This window comes from Pleurotus ostreatus (genome assembly GCF_014466165.1).
Source record: "Pleurotus ostreatus strain PC9 chromosome Unknown scaffold_6, whole genome shotgun sequence".
NCBI lineage: Eukaryota > Fungi > Basidiomycota > Agaricomycetes > Agaricales > Pleurotaceae > Pleurotus > Pleurotus ostreatus.
This window is the reverse complement of record NW_023503161.1, coordinates 1,453,948-1,469,828: the sequence shown is the minus strand read 5'-3', so window position 1 is coordinate 1,469,828 and position 15,881 is coordinate 1,453,948. Positions and strand designations below refer to the sequence as shown.

Below are 15,881 nucleotides of genomic sequence, written 5' to 3'. Positions count from 1 at the left end.
CTTACATCTAGGCCTCATAAACATGATTGTATTCGGAACGCCCCCTTCGTACGTCAACGTGGCGATCACCCGCCGCACGACGCCTCCCCTATGAGCTTAGAGCTACTTTGCTGCTCCGAAACTGAACGCGGAGGGCCATGTTTTCGATCTGATGCCTGCGAGCTCACTAACGGTTCTATCGGATTCCAACTCTCCCAGAGATGCCATAATGTTCTCCTTGTTCTCGCTTTGTTCTACAGAACATGTTAATTACCGTGTCGTAGGTTGGTGTCGGGACCTAAATACATACGCGCGGAGGTTCAAAGTCAGCGTACTCAACCCTTCGGAGATTCAACTTACAATAAGTCATTTATCCTGGCAAGGACTTCAGATAGTTACAGCCCACATGGTCGGTCTGGCATCATTAATGGCAATTTCGCACTTACTGGGCGATCCCAGATGAGTATAGCAGCAATGCCATCAATTTGACGGGGTAACGGACCACTGGTACATATCAGGCGTCGAGGAACCTTCTCGCCAGAAGATGCACTGGAAACAGTGCACTGGTGGATCCCACCGGGAAATGAATCCACTTCGGGGCCATGATAAAATCGCCCGCTATATTTTTCATCAGAAGGCCCCAATGATCCTCGGTTTTCAGTTGATAGCCCCCAGTTCAAGTGAAAGACCTGCCCGCCTCATAAACGGTCGATCTCCGTCTGCTCGCCCAAAGTGCTCTTTTCTCGCCACCGCCTTCAAGTTACATACACGACACAAGGTTGGCCATTTCCCTGTCCGAGTTTATACAGCGATTCTGACTTTTATTCGTATGGTTGCCGGTTAAAGCCTCGGGGACACGGCGCTTTGGCTTTCACCATGGCTCACTTCGTTCCCGTTTCGGAGACGCGGCTTCCACCCAGCGCCAGCGAGGAGCGAGCGTACTTCTCAACTTCGGCCGCGAACTGGGACGGCGTGCCCTCGCGTACGTACCATCACCGACACAATGAGTGGCCTCTGCAAAGCCATACAATTCCATGGGACACCCGCCTCCAGAACGACTCGAGGGCAAGACAAATTCCTGCGCTTTCGAGGGACTACTTATCTAGCTCGCAGACATCATATTATGAGACGGCCTCGAGCGTGCAGGATACTGGTTCCATACATCAGCCAACACCGTCGCCGCCGATGGCATCGAAGGACTGGATTCGCCACGACAAGTCTCCGGAAGCATCCAGCGAAGACGTCGATCCTCCTGCCTCGTCGCCGGTGAAGGAAGAGGCGGATGGGGGTGCCGACCCGTTCATCATGGAACTCGACTGCATTGGTGAAGCTTCAGGAATGGATGCGACACCCACAACATGCCCCGCTTCCTTCACCCCGGAGGATTTCTCTCAAGTCACTATCGTCCCCACTCGAGGCAACTTTCCGAAAGAAATGAAGAAACTCATGATCACCTTGCGAATAAATTCGTTCGCCATCCACAACGGTGTCGACCGCGGCGTCATCCCGCCGTGGATGCCGGATCCGGGACCTCTTGAAGAAGAGCCTCGTGTCTTCCAGTTTCAAATCGACACTGGGTCGGGGGGTGACGAGGAGGAGCATAACACTTTGGAGATGCCAGACGACCCGGAGTTGAGAGCGTTTTCCCCCGATTTTGAGATTGAAGAGGATGAGGAGGCGGGCCGTTGGGCTTCCGATGTGGTCACCTCGAGTGCGACACCGAACCCCCCCGTACCTTCATCCCCCACTTCGTCCTGGGGCACGAATCGCTCTCAATACGACCGCAGAAGTTCTTCTTCTGCTTCCTCACTCGCAATTCCAACACAGCATGGTGAGTCATTTCTTGTCACAATAATTGCCCGACTTCATTGTTCTTCCAGTCGCGCAACCGCAACCTCCTATTCTCCAGACCCCGTATCATGTATACTCTCCGCGCGTAGTTGCGCCTAGCTACACTCCGCAGAACGATGCCCCGTACAACCACCACTTCAACTCGACGAGGACACGTTCGCCGTATCCACATCAATCCCAATCCCAATTACACTCCCACTCCCACCCCCAACCCCAATACCCGCATATCACACCAACCTTCGGACCTTACATCCACGCTAATGAACCATACATACGTCAGACCAGGATGCCATCGTCCGCGGCTATTCAACCTCCCCAGTGGACGCACGGATTCTCCCCGAATCCACCAAGATTCGGTGGGCATGCATCGTTCCCCAATACAAATACACATTACAATATAGGTATGATGTCTTAATAATTATCTTTTCCATTACGACAAAGCCTCTCCCGCGAGAGCTTCATTAGGTACTACTCATATTTTCACTGTCGTTTGATCGCGCGTTTGGTTGCAAAGGGTTTCAAAGTCGCTGTGTTGTGTCCGTTATCAATGATCATCCATCTCCGCCGAAAGGTTTATACCAACCACTAAACTGTACCACCGCTCAAATATTGTGTATACATATCTCGACGCGGAAAGTTATATTGTGATCAGACTGCGCGGGATACTGCTTCCGGAAAATATATTAATATCAAACGTCTGCCGGAAGGCCTGAGAGTCATATGCAAGTTAAGCTCGCACATGGTTACGGTCGCGGCGCGGCGCAGCTATGCTTCTTTGCTCCATTGCATGGATCCGATAGATACGAAACAACTCTGCCAGCGCAATAGGACACGCCAGTAGTTCCGACGCCCCAAGTGTATGGAAAGCCTCGGAATAATATATAATCAGACACTTCTGCATACTACTGGGCAAGCGTTCGATCCAGCATATCGGACGGACGGTAGAAATGACCGCAGCGTTATCCGCCGGTCCATTTAAATCGGATCGAAAAATAGGGATCAAGATTCATATTAATATATAATCGATGTATCGATGATACGATGGTGAATGGTTCCACGCGTGGTGTGACTTGACTGCGATGGCTAGTGGGGGCCTGCCAGGGCCTGCCAGGGAGTTGGTCATCTGATGCCAACAAACCGTGAGCAATCGTCCATTTTGACTTCTAGCGAACTAGCACCGGGCAGAAGATCAGGACTACAGGAACGTGAGTTGTTGGGCCCAAAGGTTAATGTTGATGCACGTACTACGCGAGGACTGTCGCCCGGGGAATAGCGTGATATGAGATTAATATCGAGGCTGAGTGTCACGAAAGCTCGGACGTTCCATGAGCAGGAACATAGGGGCAGAGTGGGCAGAAGCGAGACTCCATTGGGGAAGGTCAGCCCGGAGGAACGCTGGCGACGGTGCCACCGGTGTGGCGGGTGTTGCTTCCACAGCGATCAGCTCTTGCTCTTGTTGCAATGCAGAACAAGCCTCGAACGTCTCAGCCGGACGTCTGTACAATTTGCCCGTGATGAAGGATGGAAACATGGAGAATGCAACGCTGGCGTGTACACGTCGTCGACATGGGCGTGCTTCTCGTGATCAGAACCCTTCAGCCGCGAGAGGTTTATAATGCAACGGCTGATCATCGAAGGACGACGAACCAGGAGGTAATTGGAAATTCTTGTCAGAAGCCCCTGAATGATTATGCCGAGTCGTTGCGCGTGGTGCTGACTCTGATCACGTTGGCACGCAGTCTGCACCAGTGGAGGAACCTTAAAGGAGGCGAGAACGTCTGGGAGTTGTTCATTTCCTGGGTGCTGGGTGCATCGATGGAGCAGATGATGAGTGGACCCTGCTAACCCTCTTGAAGATCACCGCCGCGACTATTCCAGCCCCTATGGCCGGGGAGGAGAAATCAGCGCCAATGTGTGCCGGACTGTTTGGACTTGGGACCTTCTGTGCTGCGTATCACAATCTTCAGCACATGCCGGGGGAACCGACGTACCTTACAGAAGCATCACATCGTGTTTTTTTCAAGATATGCCTAAACATCTTGATGTTGCTGTGGTATAATCATCACTTCTATCGCAGTACCTAGGCCGTCGGATGATCCATAGTCCAAAAATCACCTCCGTAGTCGACAGCGTCGGGCGCGCGTGATGACATGGGCGCAGATCACCAGGGTACGGTGTCTTCTCCCGCAACACGTTCACAATTCTCATGTCGCCAACAAATCATGGCTCGCCTAATGATGTATAATCGAGTCAGCCAAGAAGATGAAGCGCCCTGACATTATCAGTGCTTCGAAATCATTGATTGCACTCACGCTGTAAGGTAAGGAAGGTAAATCGCCGGGCAATTCTTCCGCACTGCCCGGGAATGAGTGTAAAGTCCAACGTGAACGAGGCCATGTTCCCAACACTCGGTCAAGAAGTCGACATGGTTATCCCCACATGGTGAGGGTGCTCAGAGTACTTGCATGATGTGACATGGTTCCTGCGTGTTTGCCAGTTAGCCAGGTTCGCTTGGGCGGAGCCGGCCACGCCGAATTCATGGGTGGCACCCCCATACTGAGGTGTCGATTTCTCACCAGTGGGCTGATTAGCTATGAATAACGATTGGCCACGAGTGCATCGGGTTCTATCAGTGCAGCATGGACTCTATCCAAGCCATCCGTCTTTCCACCGTAAGAGCAGGCATAAAGTCGCTAACCAAGGTGCAATGGTTCGGATATAACTAGCTGGTAGCTGTAAGCAAACGGGCACACAAAATACGAACTTCAAGAAATCTTACCAGGCGGCGCCACCGCTCATCTTTGCAGCTTGCCGCGTGAGTGCCACGATTTCCCGCATTGCCCACGAGGATGGCGCCCGGTACCCTGAGTCGCCGACAAAGTACTGCAGAGATATCCGGGAGTGCGGCTGAGGCGAGAATGGCCATACAATAAAGTATCGCAGCATTCTGTAAGGTTCATTCAAGCAACGAACGGGCCATTGTACACGACAAATGGCTTTGCAGTGCTACATCCGGTGCTTAGCTTGTTTTGCGGGACTCGTAGTAAGACCCCGGAAATATTGTCTATAAATGGACAGCTTAGGGGCCGTTTTGCGTGATGTTGTGATTCGGGGTCCCATCGGCTGATGCTGCCGGGGCCTATTAAAGTCCCACGAGGCAAGTAAGGAGGGGTCAGCCACGCGATCGAGGAACTTTCATCCGTCTCATATCTCAATACTCTCAATCCGTCGTCGACCTCGAATCAAGCCCCAGTGTCCGACAATTTTCGCATGCCGTGTCTCGAGAGAATGCCTGGAGACTTCAGCGAGGGAATATACGGCAGGCGAAGGAGTGCTGATCTAGGGGGCCTCCTCCTTGCGACAGGCAATCCTGGGCAAGGCAAAGGCTGGTTGGGGTACGGGCAGGACGACGAATATCAATCGTGAGCTTCATATAGGCCTTATCTTCTATCTTCAGCGAAGAGTTCATCTTCTTGCTAGGACCCGATATGCAGAATTGCTGAGTGAAATGTTCGAGCAGACGAGCAACGCTGTTAACGAAAACGACCTTGATTTGTACGTCCCTTATCCCCATTTTTGCTGATTTTCGTGCAGGTCTTGACTGTTTAGCAGTGTTCCTACGACTATAACGAAGACTACCAGACGACGACTTATTGATGCTCTGGACGATTGGCACTTTGAGCCTCACAAACTCCCCGACGAAGAGGCCATTGCGTGCACGATGATAATATTCGAGACATTGTACCGCATACAGGGCATGCAAGAAACCATCGCCATCTCTCTCAGTGCGTGTCCTCCATTCTGTATAGCATTCACATCACCCCATTTATCACATGATCCGTATCAGACCAAATATCCTCCTTCGTGTTCCATCTTAGACGAATATACCGGTTGGAGAACACGTATCACAACTTCCAACATGCTCTAGATGTTCTGCAAGCAGTTCACTGCTATTTACGCTCAGCAGGCGTAGTGCCGCCGGTATCTATATTGAACGGCGACGATCGCATCTGGAGGCCAGACAAAACGTGGGACAGCGGGCCTATCGTCACGTCCTTAGGCCCCGTTGAGCTATTTGTTGTTTACATCGCCGCTATCGGCCATGACGTCGGACATCCTGGATTCACGAATTTGTTCATGGTGCGTGCTTCTCAGCCTCGCTTTATCTAATGCTAATGCACGGGATGAACGGCAGAAGAACGCTCGAACCCCTTTGTCCTTGGTATTCGACGACAAGTCAGCTCTAGAGCAGCTACACTACCAACTTCTATTACGTGTAATGCGCCATCATGGTCTCGGCGTACTTTTCGACAACACCACTCATGGTAACCGTGCGAAGAAACTGCTTTGTGAGACCGTTCTTGCAACAGATATGGGTGTCCACGATGATTTTATGCGTCGGATGGAGGCGATGGCTGCAGGAGAGGTTGGCCCGATATGCAACAGGCAAACCATAACCTGTCAGGCCTTGCTGAAGTGCGCAGACATCAGCAACCCTGTGAGTGACATGATCTGTCTTGATCTGACGGCCTTCTTATCCTCCGACAGAGCCGGCCGTATGATGTATCTCAACACTGGGCTTCTGCGCTAGCGCAAGAGTGGCTATCTCAGACGATTCTTGAAAAGCATTACGAACTCCCATGCACCATCTTACCTGTTGCAAGCCGTCTAAGCGAGGCGAAGGGTCAAATCTTTTTTATCACCAAATTTGCGAAACCATTACTTGATCTAACGGCGAAAGCCATCCCTGGTGAATTGGTTTCTACCATCAACGCCGCTCGCATTTGCTGATCTTCTGCAGAGATGCGATGCTACGCCGACCAATGCCAGGATAACCTGAACAGATGGCAAGCACGAGCGCGTGATCTCGAGAATACCCAGACGCCCGCCATATACCCACCTCATTCTCCTAAGCTCCCGCGGGATTTCTCTAACGCCTTCCCACTTACGTTACCGACCCCAGTTTGGACGACCTATACGAATCCTAACCGCAGCGCGTGCTCTAGTTCTTCGTCAGACTCCAAGCATAGTGATATGGTGCCCTCAGGGCCTTCGTCACCTACGGAGTCTGTTGCATCGAGCTTCCTCTTCTCACCGCAATCGGACGTCTCCTCAACAAATAACCGGCCGCCGTCTAGCTGTGGAAGCAATGCACCCCTTCCCTATGTCAGCGACACGGGCGCAATCTTCCGAGCAGTTTCGCAAGTAGCGAAAAGGAAGAGAAAGCTGTGTGAAAACCGGAACTCATGGAGCCCCAATCTTCCTTTCCCCAAGTGATTATGATTACTTGTTCTGCGTATCCAAATTCCTTTCTGCGACGACGTGTAGTATATCATCCAGTTATCTCATGTAGCATAGAAAAGCAGGTCCTCTTCTCCTCTCTCTCCGTTTCGATCTTCTCACTCATAGTCGTATACGTCTGGTTGGTTTGTATTGTATGATTGATCGAGTGGCCATTTGTATACCCCGGTTGGGTCGCTCTTTCGTGAAATTGAGAAATAGCCGTGCTTTGGGTGTCTGGGAAGGAAGAAGTAATCTGTGATCGAAGCGATCGAGAGTTGACACACTGACAGGAATTGTCAAAGTGCCCCTTGGACGTCTGTACGTTGGACAAGTAGTTTTCGGGGGACTGGCGGAGATGGAAGGAGACACGGATTCACCGACCTCTAGGCATCAGCGGCGAGCACTACCATAGCGCTGGTTACTTCACTTCAGTTGGTTCGTGCTGGGTAAGCCAGAGCCACCATGATGGTATACTGGGATTATGTACCGTACAACGGCGCTACATAGTATTGCCTGAAATCCTCTCAACTATGGGACTCTTTCAGAATGAAACGACTCACAACAAGGAGCAGGGACTCCCCCGGGACGTATTCGTGTATCGGAATGGAGATGTAATCAATAAAGGAAAAGCTTGCCATCAGGAGCTGGAAAAACATTTGGGAATTTGCCAACAACACGCGCAACTCGTCGCGCTCCTTCTCAGCTGCAGTGCACTTCTCCTGCAGATGTCGAACAGTGCTGAGATACGTTTTGTGCGTGTTTTGCAGGAATCGGAGCAGGGAGCACGGGTCTAGAGGGTATTGCTCCAGGGGAACCGTGGTTTGCCCATCTGGCATTCTGAGGAGCCCTTCGACGAAGGTCTGCCATTCACCAGAGAATCGCAGTAACCCCTGGTGTTCTTGACAAAGCCCAGCGCGATCCAGAGCCATGTTTAACACGTTCATCTGCGCCTCCTTCTCTCCCAAGCGTTTCGAAATGCCCTTCAGAACATCTCCCGAACCCGTTTTAGCCGCCGTGACGGCTGCATTCAGCTCCTTCGCTGTACTGACGCGGTACTCATGAAATTGCTTCTGCAGTGTAGGAGAAGTTGCTCGTTTGTATAGCGAAGTGAGGATAGTTCGCATTCGTAGTTCTTCGCGACTGCAGCTTTTTCGGATTCGATTAGTTGCAAGATCATATCTGCGCCGTGCTGGATGACCACGATGGGACCATTGATGATCCTTGGTTCGCGTCCTGAGACTGGTTGTGTCCTTTGGGTCGATAATAACTATGAGCGTTTGGTTGGGCACTGCTACTCGTGCTGGCTGTCGGCTGAGAGGACATCTGGTGGTGAACTGCAGACATTTGGTAATTCAGTGAGCCCTTTTGAAGGGATCACATGAGAGTACTCTGGTGCTCTCACAAAGACACTTACCGTCGAAACTGGGTGAATTTGGTGGACCTGCAGGGTCGTCGCCCGCGGCCCGCATGTGCTCACTCCTGCACAAGAATAGGGGTTAGGGTGACTAGGGGTGACTCGACTCGAGCTCAGACCAGTATAAGGCGAGAGCGTAAACATGTCCGTAACCACGAAACAACTAGAACAGCTCCAAGGCACTGTGGCAAATAGAGTCCCAGACATCTCAGGGGTCGCCCTCCTGCCGCCCCAGTCGACAACACTGTTCTTCAGCCGTGGTGGAACTACAGGGTATTTCTCCCTTATAATTCTACACACTTTATAGCTGATTCAGAGGCACACAGGCAACTAGATCTTCGCACTCCTGAAGATACTCAGGTGCAACTGCTTGCAAAGCTATGCGAACCCGCAACATTTGGCCGAAACCAGGAAGATTTGCTCGACGAAACTTACCGCAAAGCTGGGAAGATGGACATAGAGAATTTTGCCATGAACATTGATCTCGGTGTTGAAATAAGCTGGTGAGGTCGCGCGAATTCCGAGTGAGCAAGCAGCTATGTATTGCGTTTGGCTGGGACTCCAGCAAACGCATGAAGAAAAAGTATACATGCACGCGCGAACTATCTATGTAGTCACGTGAACCCCTGTAACCCCTGTACCGCCTAGATTGTCAGAACCCAACACTCGGGCAACTGCAAATTCCCGACAAGATTAGCTCAGAGTTACTCGTGGACGGGCGACCGTTCAGATGGGAGCTCTATAAACCAAATGTTTACGGTACGCACATCGGAAAGGGGCATCGCTATCACTGGAATTGATGATTCTGTTAGGTCCTGGATCATTCTTCAAGGCTCACAAAGACACCCCACGCAGTGAATCAATGCTTGGATCACTTGTCGTTGTGCTCCCAATTTCTCATAAAGGAGGCCAACTGGTTCTCCGCACCAAGGACGAGATATGGACATACGATTCCGCCGCCACCTTGGCTCTTCAAAATGAGCCATCTATCGGCTACATTGCCTTCTTTGGCGACATTGAGCATGAGGTCTTGCCCGTTGAATCTGGCCACCGGATCACCCTCACGTACAACCTCTTCTTCGCTCAAGAGCCAGCCCCCGTGGTTCAGACTGCAACGTCCGTTGTGCATCCCTTCGAGGCTACATTGTCCAGTCTCTTGAAAGACCCTGACTTCCTGACCGACGGTGGATTAGTCGGCTGGGGGCTCAAGTACGAGTACCCGGTGAGTACTACTGCCAAACGGGAAGCCGTACAGTCTGTCTCCGAGAACCTCAAAGGAGAAGACGCTCTGGTGGCCCGGATCAGCACATCCCTCGGTCTCAAGGCCGTGATCAAAGTCTACATCGACTTGAGGGAAATGTGGGAGGATGAATATTCAGAACAGGAATTTGATGATGAAACTTGGGTCGACGGTCTAGGATTGCTGATGCGTTCCATCCCGAGTTTAGATTCCATTGGAGACGAAAGCATCTACTACTACCTCCGCTCAGCGTATGGCCGCTATGAGGTGCTGCGAGCCAATGAACCCGCGCAGCCGCACGAAGCAAATGCTTCGGACGACGACTCGGACGACGAATCTGGCGAGGAGACGGCGACACTGCAAACCTGCGGACGAAAGAAGCCGGAAGTTTGGTGGCTCAGTGAGCCGACACACGCTTGCGCGGAGGTTCCATTTGCTTCCTTTGGGAACGAAGCCCAGTTGAATTTCATCTACGGTAGCTTTTGTTTGATCATTGACATCCCCTCCTATGCGACTAGAAAGAGCGAGGAGGCGTAGCATCTATTGCTGTGATATTTCTTATGGATATTATGCGTCCGTGGTATCATCATATTATTGGACTATGTGATATGATTCGCAAACAAGACAGTCTCTGCGTCGTCGACTCGAAGGACACCAATTTCTACTCCCTGACAGCCCCCTGACAGCCCCTTCAACTTGAGATCTAGTCACCGTACACTTTGAGAGTCTTGCATCCCTGTCTCGTATATAGATCAGCCCCGCACCTTTTGGAATGATGATACCATTGTGGCCATTGGCCTGTTCAGTCATGGACGAAGAGAGGCATGTAGCGAGAAAGCGATAGCCAAGTTTGCACGCCGGAAGGCCCACACATACTGTGGTCATGGTTGGCATCCGTCCTTCGCTGTCAAGACGTCAAGCAACAAGTGGATTCCAGGTGCGCGGCCAGTTTCACCTTTCACCAAAGAGTCGAAGCATTGTGCACTCCAATCCAACCACAGCCATTTCAATCAATTGAATCTATCCAGTACGAAGCTAGCATTATACACTAATTTTCTCATTTTATTGTCCGTTCAAAATAGCAGTGAAAGCGAAACGTCCATGTGGGTGGGTATGAATCTCCAGCGAACCTCATCTACTCGACAGTCACAGACTTGGCCCTGAAGTATACAAACAAGCAGTCAGCTCATTACCCCCACGAACCAAATCAATAAGAGCACTCACAAGTTCCTCGGGAAGTCGACGTCGTAGCCGTTCTTGACGGCCAAATGGTAGCTGAGCAATTGAAGGGGAATAACGTTCAGCAAGCCTTGGAGACAATCGACAGTCTTGGGTACGCGGACGGTCTTCGCTCCCTGGGGGATGCTCTCATCGTTTTCGCAGCACATGACGATGGGCTGGGCCTTGCGTGCAGTGATCTGGGCGAATGCAGATTGCACTTTGGGGTAGAGCGAGTCTTGGGTCATGATGATGATAACCGGCATGTTTTCGTCGACCAAAGCGAGAGGGCCGTGCTTCAGTTCACCAGCAAGGATACCTTCCGAGTGCATGTAACTGATTTCCTTGATCTTGAGGGCACCTTCTAAGCAAGTCGCGTATCTAATCGAGGACTTAGACAGGCAACACAACGGGCCGAGTAGAAACAACTCACTGGTAACCTCTACCCATGATCAACAGACTCTTAGAGTTGGCCAAGACGGTGGTAGCCAACTGCTGGAGAGCGCGATCTTGCTCAAGGACGACCTTGATCTGGCCAGGGAGCTCGTGAAGACCAGCGATGATTTGGTTGCGGCGTTCTGTGAAGGAGATACGATCTTCGGAGAGCTGAAGAGCCATCATGAGGAGGGCGATATACTGAGAAGTGTATGCCTGTAATCGGAGTTTAGTAATGACTACTTAATTGCTTCAACCGTGACTCTTACCTTGGTAGAAGCAACACCGACTTCAGGTCCGGCATTGATGTGAACACCGCAGTGGGTCTCTCTGGAGATGGTGGAGCCGACAGTGTTGACAACACCAACGCAAAGAGCGCCACGCTCCAGACAGTACCTCAAGGCCAAGATAGTGTCAGCAGTCTCACCGCTCTGGCTCAAGAAGACGCAAACGTCATCTCGGAAGATAGGTGTCTTGCGATCCAAGAAATCGCTAGCGAGTTCGATGCTGACCGGAATCTCAGTGAGTTCCTCGAAGATGGCTCTAGTCGCGATGCACGAGTGGTAGCTGGTACCACATGCGATGAACACCATGCGCCTGCAGCGACGCATGATAGGAAGGTAAGCACGGAGACCACCCAAGGTGATCCGACTAGTATCGAAGTTGACACGACCACGCATGGTGTTGACGACGGACTCGGGCTGCTCATAGATTTCCTTCTGCATGAAAGTATCGAACTTGCCCTTCATAATGGCCGCGATTTCCAGTTCGAGAGTTTCGATGGTACGGGTGGTAGCAATTTGGCTGGGCGTTTGGTGACCCTCCTCCTTACGGCGGAGACGGTGGATGTGGAGTTGACCATCGGTAATGTGTGCGATGTCATCGTCTTCGAGGTAAAGGACGCGCTTCGTGTGCTCAACGATGGCGGCAGCATCGGAAGCGATGAAGAATTCGATGGGTTGGGGGAGGCCATCCTCAGACATGAATGCGCGGGATTGGGTGCGAAGGACCTTGGGGTTGGCCGATGGTGGTGCGAGCAGGGCCGTAGGTGAGTTGGGTTGATGCACTAAACGATTCTTTGGTCAAGTCTGACAACGAGGGGAAATTAACTGGGTTACTCACGAGATTCGACCTTATTCTCATCAGTTTGTCCAGCAAACTCGACATCCACGAAGTCCACTTTGAGCTTCTTGTCAGTCTTGACACCAATGAGCAAGGGTGAACCACGACGAGCAGTGACGACCTCATTGGGGTAGTGCCTCGACTTGAAGACGAACGCGAAGGAGCCTTCGAGCTCTTTCAAGACGGCCTTGACGAGATCGGTGAAGTTGATGCGCTTGTCAGGTTGAGAGTCATAAATGTACTTGGTGAGGATGGCTGCAGCTTCAGTGTCGGTCTCGGTTCTGAAAGTGTAGCCGCGCTTTTGCAGCACAAGCCTCAACTCGCCGGCGTTCGTAACGATGCCGTTGTGAACGAGGAGGAAGTCTGCCGTGGGATCGGATGCAACAGGGTGACAGTTCCTCTCCGATGGAGGACCATGGGTAGCCCATCGAGTATGGGCGATGGAAACTTGCGAAACGAAAGTCTTCTCAAAGTCAACGCTCGATGAAGCGATCTTCTTGCGCAGGCCGGCAACCTTGCCAACTTCCTTGAAGAAAAGGACCTCGCCGGGCTTGTCGCCATCGACACCGAGACCAGCCGAATCGTAACCACGGTACTCTTCGCGCTGAAGACCATTGCAGAGGACGTCCAGCACCTCTTGGCGTTTCTATATAGCGACCGAGTTAGCATACATGTACTGATTATCCAACACGCATATAGGCAACGCTTGCGCGAGCAGCCGCATCGGCCAGACGGCGTGCCCAACAATGCGCCGTTGCAAAGATGTATATGAATAGCAACTCACCTTCTCCTTCAAGAAGCTACAGTAGCCGAAGATTCCACACATGATCTAATCAAAAGTCTAAGGACAGTCACAATGAGCTTGGTATCGCGGTCGGCGACGAGCACGACGGCGACGTACTTGGGTATGACGGTTATCGGTGAAGATGGGATGGGAAATGGGGGAGAGGAACCTCGTTAATCGCGATGGTCTTTAAGTAGTTTCTGATACACCAGTGTAAAACATGTCAAAACAAACACCCTTAACATTTCGTGTCGCTTGGTCACAGCCTCCGCCGTCAAGAATATTGATATACGCGATCACTGTTATGCTCAATGGCTATCCGTCGCCGCGCCCCTGATTTCGGCGAGAAGTATCACAGTGGGTGTCCGCGGCCAGCATCGACCGACCTTGGAACAGTTCACCTTACTGCTCGACCAAGACCGCGACAAGCCTTGAGGAAACACGACCGCGACGACGCGCGTTTGGGCTTGGCTGGAGGTGGATGTGTTTCAAACTTGGCGCAGAGCTGATCTCCGACTGGCTCTACTGCGCCGAGTACGTCGCAGGAGTGCAGCAAGATGTAACTTCGCGCTCGGACTTGCCACAAACCTGCCGAGTGATGATGCTGCATCAGCACTGCCCCGTGGAAACCACGACATCGTTGGCCCGATCTTCTCTCCGCCCACATATGGGTCGTTCCTGACGCCAACGTTGATTGTTCTGCCTTGTCGTACACAGCGCTCGCGCTGGTTTCAAACGTGCGTGCTCCAGAAGACTTTGCGCGGCTCCGGGCAGCCCGTATGTGAGTGCAGAATCGCTCTCTTTCCGTATCCATTCGGATGTAGAAACATTTTCTCGCTGGTAGCATTTCCGAGTCGGTCACTGTTGCCCGCCGACGCGCTCTCCGTTTCTTATCTCCTCATGTTATGTGTTATGTAACTGATGCGCGAGTTCGTCACCCGGGAAAATCAATTGGCTTGCTCATGCTGAAGGTATGTCAAGAGGAAAGGCTACTAAATACCAACCACTCTTGCGGAAGCGGTTCGTCTACAACCATCATGGTGTTTACGTCCTACTTACCATCTACTTCGTACTAACTTCGTGCGTACTTACAGTATCTCTTCATGTTAGACATAGTAAATATCAAATGTCCTTCGATCAATACATCATTTCGCACATATGAATCGATAAGTACAATAATATTTACAAGACCTTCGTCAAGAACCTCAACACCTCTTCTATTACAGCCTCCGGTTGTTCTTGTTGAACCCAATGACCAGCCCCATCCACGAGCACAAAGTCTTCGTTTGCCATATGCCTGCAAACCTTCTCCTTCATCGCTTCCACCGCACCAGGCACTTGGTACGTCCCCCAATCCTTCCTCCCCGATATGAACATCGCCGGCACCTCGATCTGCTTTCCAGAAAAGACCAACAGATCATCCATCCATCGCACATCCGTCATGCACCGATACCAATTCAACCCCCCCTGGAACCCCGTCCTCGCGAACTCGCCCGTGTAATAAGCGAGTTCAGAATCCGGAAGCCAAGTGTTCTCGCTCGAGTTCTGCGGTGCGTGTTTCACCACGCACTCAGGCATGGTAGAGTCCAACGGCATGATGTAGTAATGGGGCATAACAGCAACAGCCTCCGCCGACATGGCAGGCAACTTATACGGGTTGTTCCCCTCCCAATCGGCGCTCTTAACATGATAATACGCACGTAAGAACGCGTGCAGCCCCCCTGGAGCGTTCATCATATCGTCATTGGCCTCGGCCGATGAGTAGTACATCGTGTAGTGCTTTCTCGGGGTCGTCAACCGGGAAAGCAGCCTATCAGCCATTTGCGGTACGGATTCTGATGACGCGCGACTACGGTTGGTGATAAGAGGGGGTGCTCCGGTGCACGGTGCACTCATCATCACCGCTGATTTGAACAGATCAGGGCGAATGATAGCACAGAACCCGGCCACGTTCGACCCAAAGTCGTGTCCTATGACGGCAGAAGCGAAGGGGTACCCCAGCGCGTGGATCAGAGCTACGATGTCCTTGACAAGGTTCAGCATGCGATACGGAGACAGGTCATCTGTATATTTGATTATCGATGGAGAGGCTGAGTCTCCGGTGCGTGCGGGGGTAGTGCGACCGTAACCCCTCTGATCTGGGGCGACGACATGGTACCCTGCTGCCGCGAGGGGGAGTATGACTTTCCGCCAGGAATACGCGAGCTCAGGGAATCCGTGAAGCAGGAGGAGCAGCGGCGGCTTCGGCGAAACACCGTTTGGTGGAAGAGCTTCTAGGATGTGCACGTCGAGCTCAGCGGTTTGCACGATCCGCGATGATATCCCAGGCGGAAACGCAGCCATCGTAGTCAGGGGTCAAGAAGGCAGGTGTACTGACGCTAACATGGATACCCGGCTACCGTCAAGGCAAGTTGCGTGAGAGTCCTCCCAAACACATAGGCGGTAGCTGGTCACGAGCCTAATATGCAGGCCACATTGGTTTGCTCTGCATTATCGCGGAGATGGACTTTGTAGTCTCACTCTTCGTGGGCTGAGCTCATGCTCACGATCGCGAC

At 51.9% G+C, this 15,881-nt stretch overlaps 6 protein-coding genes across 6 annotated transcripts; 3 read left to right on the top strand and 3 right to left on the bottom strand.

Moving 5' to 3' along the window:
- Window positions 1-855: 855 nt before the first annotated feature.
- On the top strand, window positions 856-2,245 carry PC9H_008742 (uncharacterized protein; the record flags this gene model as incomplete). Its single annotated transcript, XM_036778250.1, has 2 exons — window positions 856-1,810; window positions 1,860-2,245. The coding sequence occupies 2 exons, from the start codon at window positions 856-858 to the stop codon at window positions 2,243-2,245; spliced, it is 1,341 nt and encodes a 446-aa protein (XP_036629678.1).
- Window positions 2,246-5,100: 2,855 nt separating this feature from the next.
- On the top strand, window positions 5,101-7,107 carry PDE2 (3',5'-cyclic-nucleotide phosphodiesterase; the record flags this gene model as incomplete). The annotated part of the gene is made up of 7 exons (XM_036778249.1): window positions 5,101-5,252; window positions 5,311-5,385; window positions 5,443-5,615; window positions 5,678-5,970; window positions 6,026-6,328; window positions 6,379-6,580; window positions 6,632-7,107. The coding sequence occupies 7 exons, from the start codon at window positions 5,101-5,103 to the stop codon at window positions 7,105-7,107; spliced, it is 1,674 nt and encodes a 557-aa protein (XP_036629677.1).
- Window positions 7,108-7,637: 530 nt separating this feature from the next.
- Window positions 7,638-8,237, bottom strand: PC9H_008740 (uncharacterized protein; the record flags this gene model as incomplete). The annotated part of the gene is made up of 1 exon (XM_036778248.1): window positions 7,638-8,237. One exon carries the CDS (start codon window positions 8,235-8,237, stop codon window positions 7,638-7,640), a length of 600 nt encoding a protein of 199 aa, XP_036629676.1.
- Window positions 8,238-8,669: 432 nt separating this feature from the next.
- On the top strand, window positions 8,670-10,304 carry PC9H_008739 (uncharacterized protein; the record flags this gene model as incomplete). Its single annotated transcript, XM_036778247.1, has 4 exons — window positions 8,670-8,800; window positions 8,854-9,014; window positions 9,176-9,286; window positions 9,340-10,304. 4 exons carry the CDS (start codon window positions 8,670-8,672, stop codon window positions 10,302-10,304), a joined length of 1,368 nt encoding a protein of 455 aa, XP_036629675.1.
- A 598-nt stretch (window positions 10,305-10,902) lies between these two features.
- Window positions 10,903-13,368, bottom strand: GFA1 (glutamine--fructose-6-phosphate transaminase (isomerizing); the record flags this gene model as incomplete). Its single annotated transcript, XM_036778246.1, has 6 exons — window positions 10,903-10,927; window positions 10,992-11,366; window positions 11,419-11,636; window positions 11,678-12,486; window positions 12,543-13,188; window positions 13,327-13,368. The coding sequence occupies 6 exons, from the start codon at window positions 13,366-13,368 to the stop codon at window positions 10,903-10,905; spliced, it is 2,115 nt and encodes a 704-aa protein (XP_036629674.1).
- Window positions 13,369-14,508: 1,140 nt separating this feature from the next.
- PC9H_008737 (uncharacterized protein) lies at window positions 14,509-15,669 on the bottom strand (the record flags this gene model as incomplete). The annotated part of the gene is made up of 1 exon (XM_036778245.1): window positions 14,509-15,669. The coding sequence occupies one exon, from the start codon at window positions 15,667-15,669 to the stop codon at window positions 14,509-14,511; it is 1,161 nt and encodes a 386-aa protein (XP_036629673.1).
- Between the last annotated feature and the right edge of the window lie 212 nt (window positions 15,670-15,881).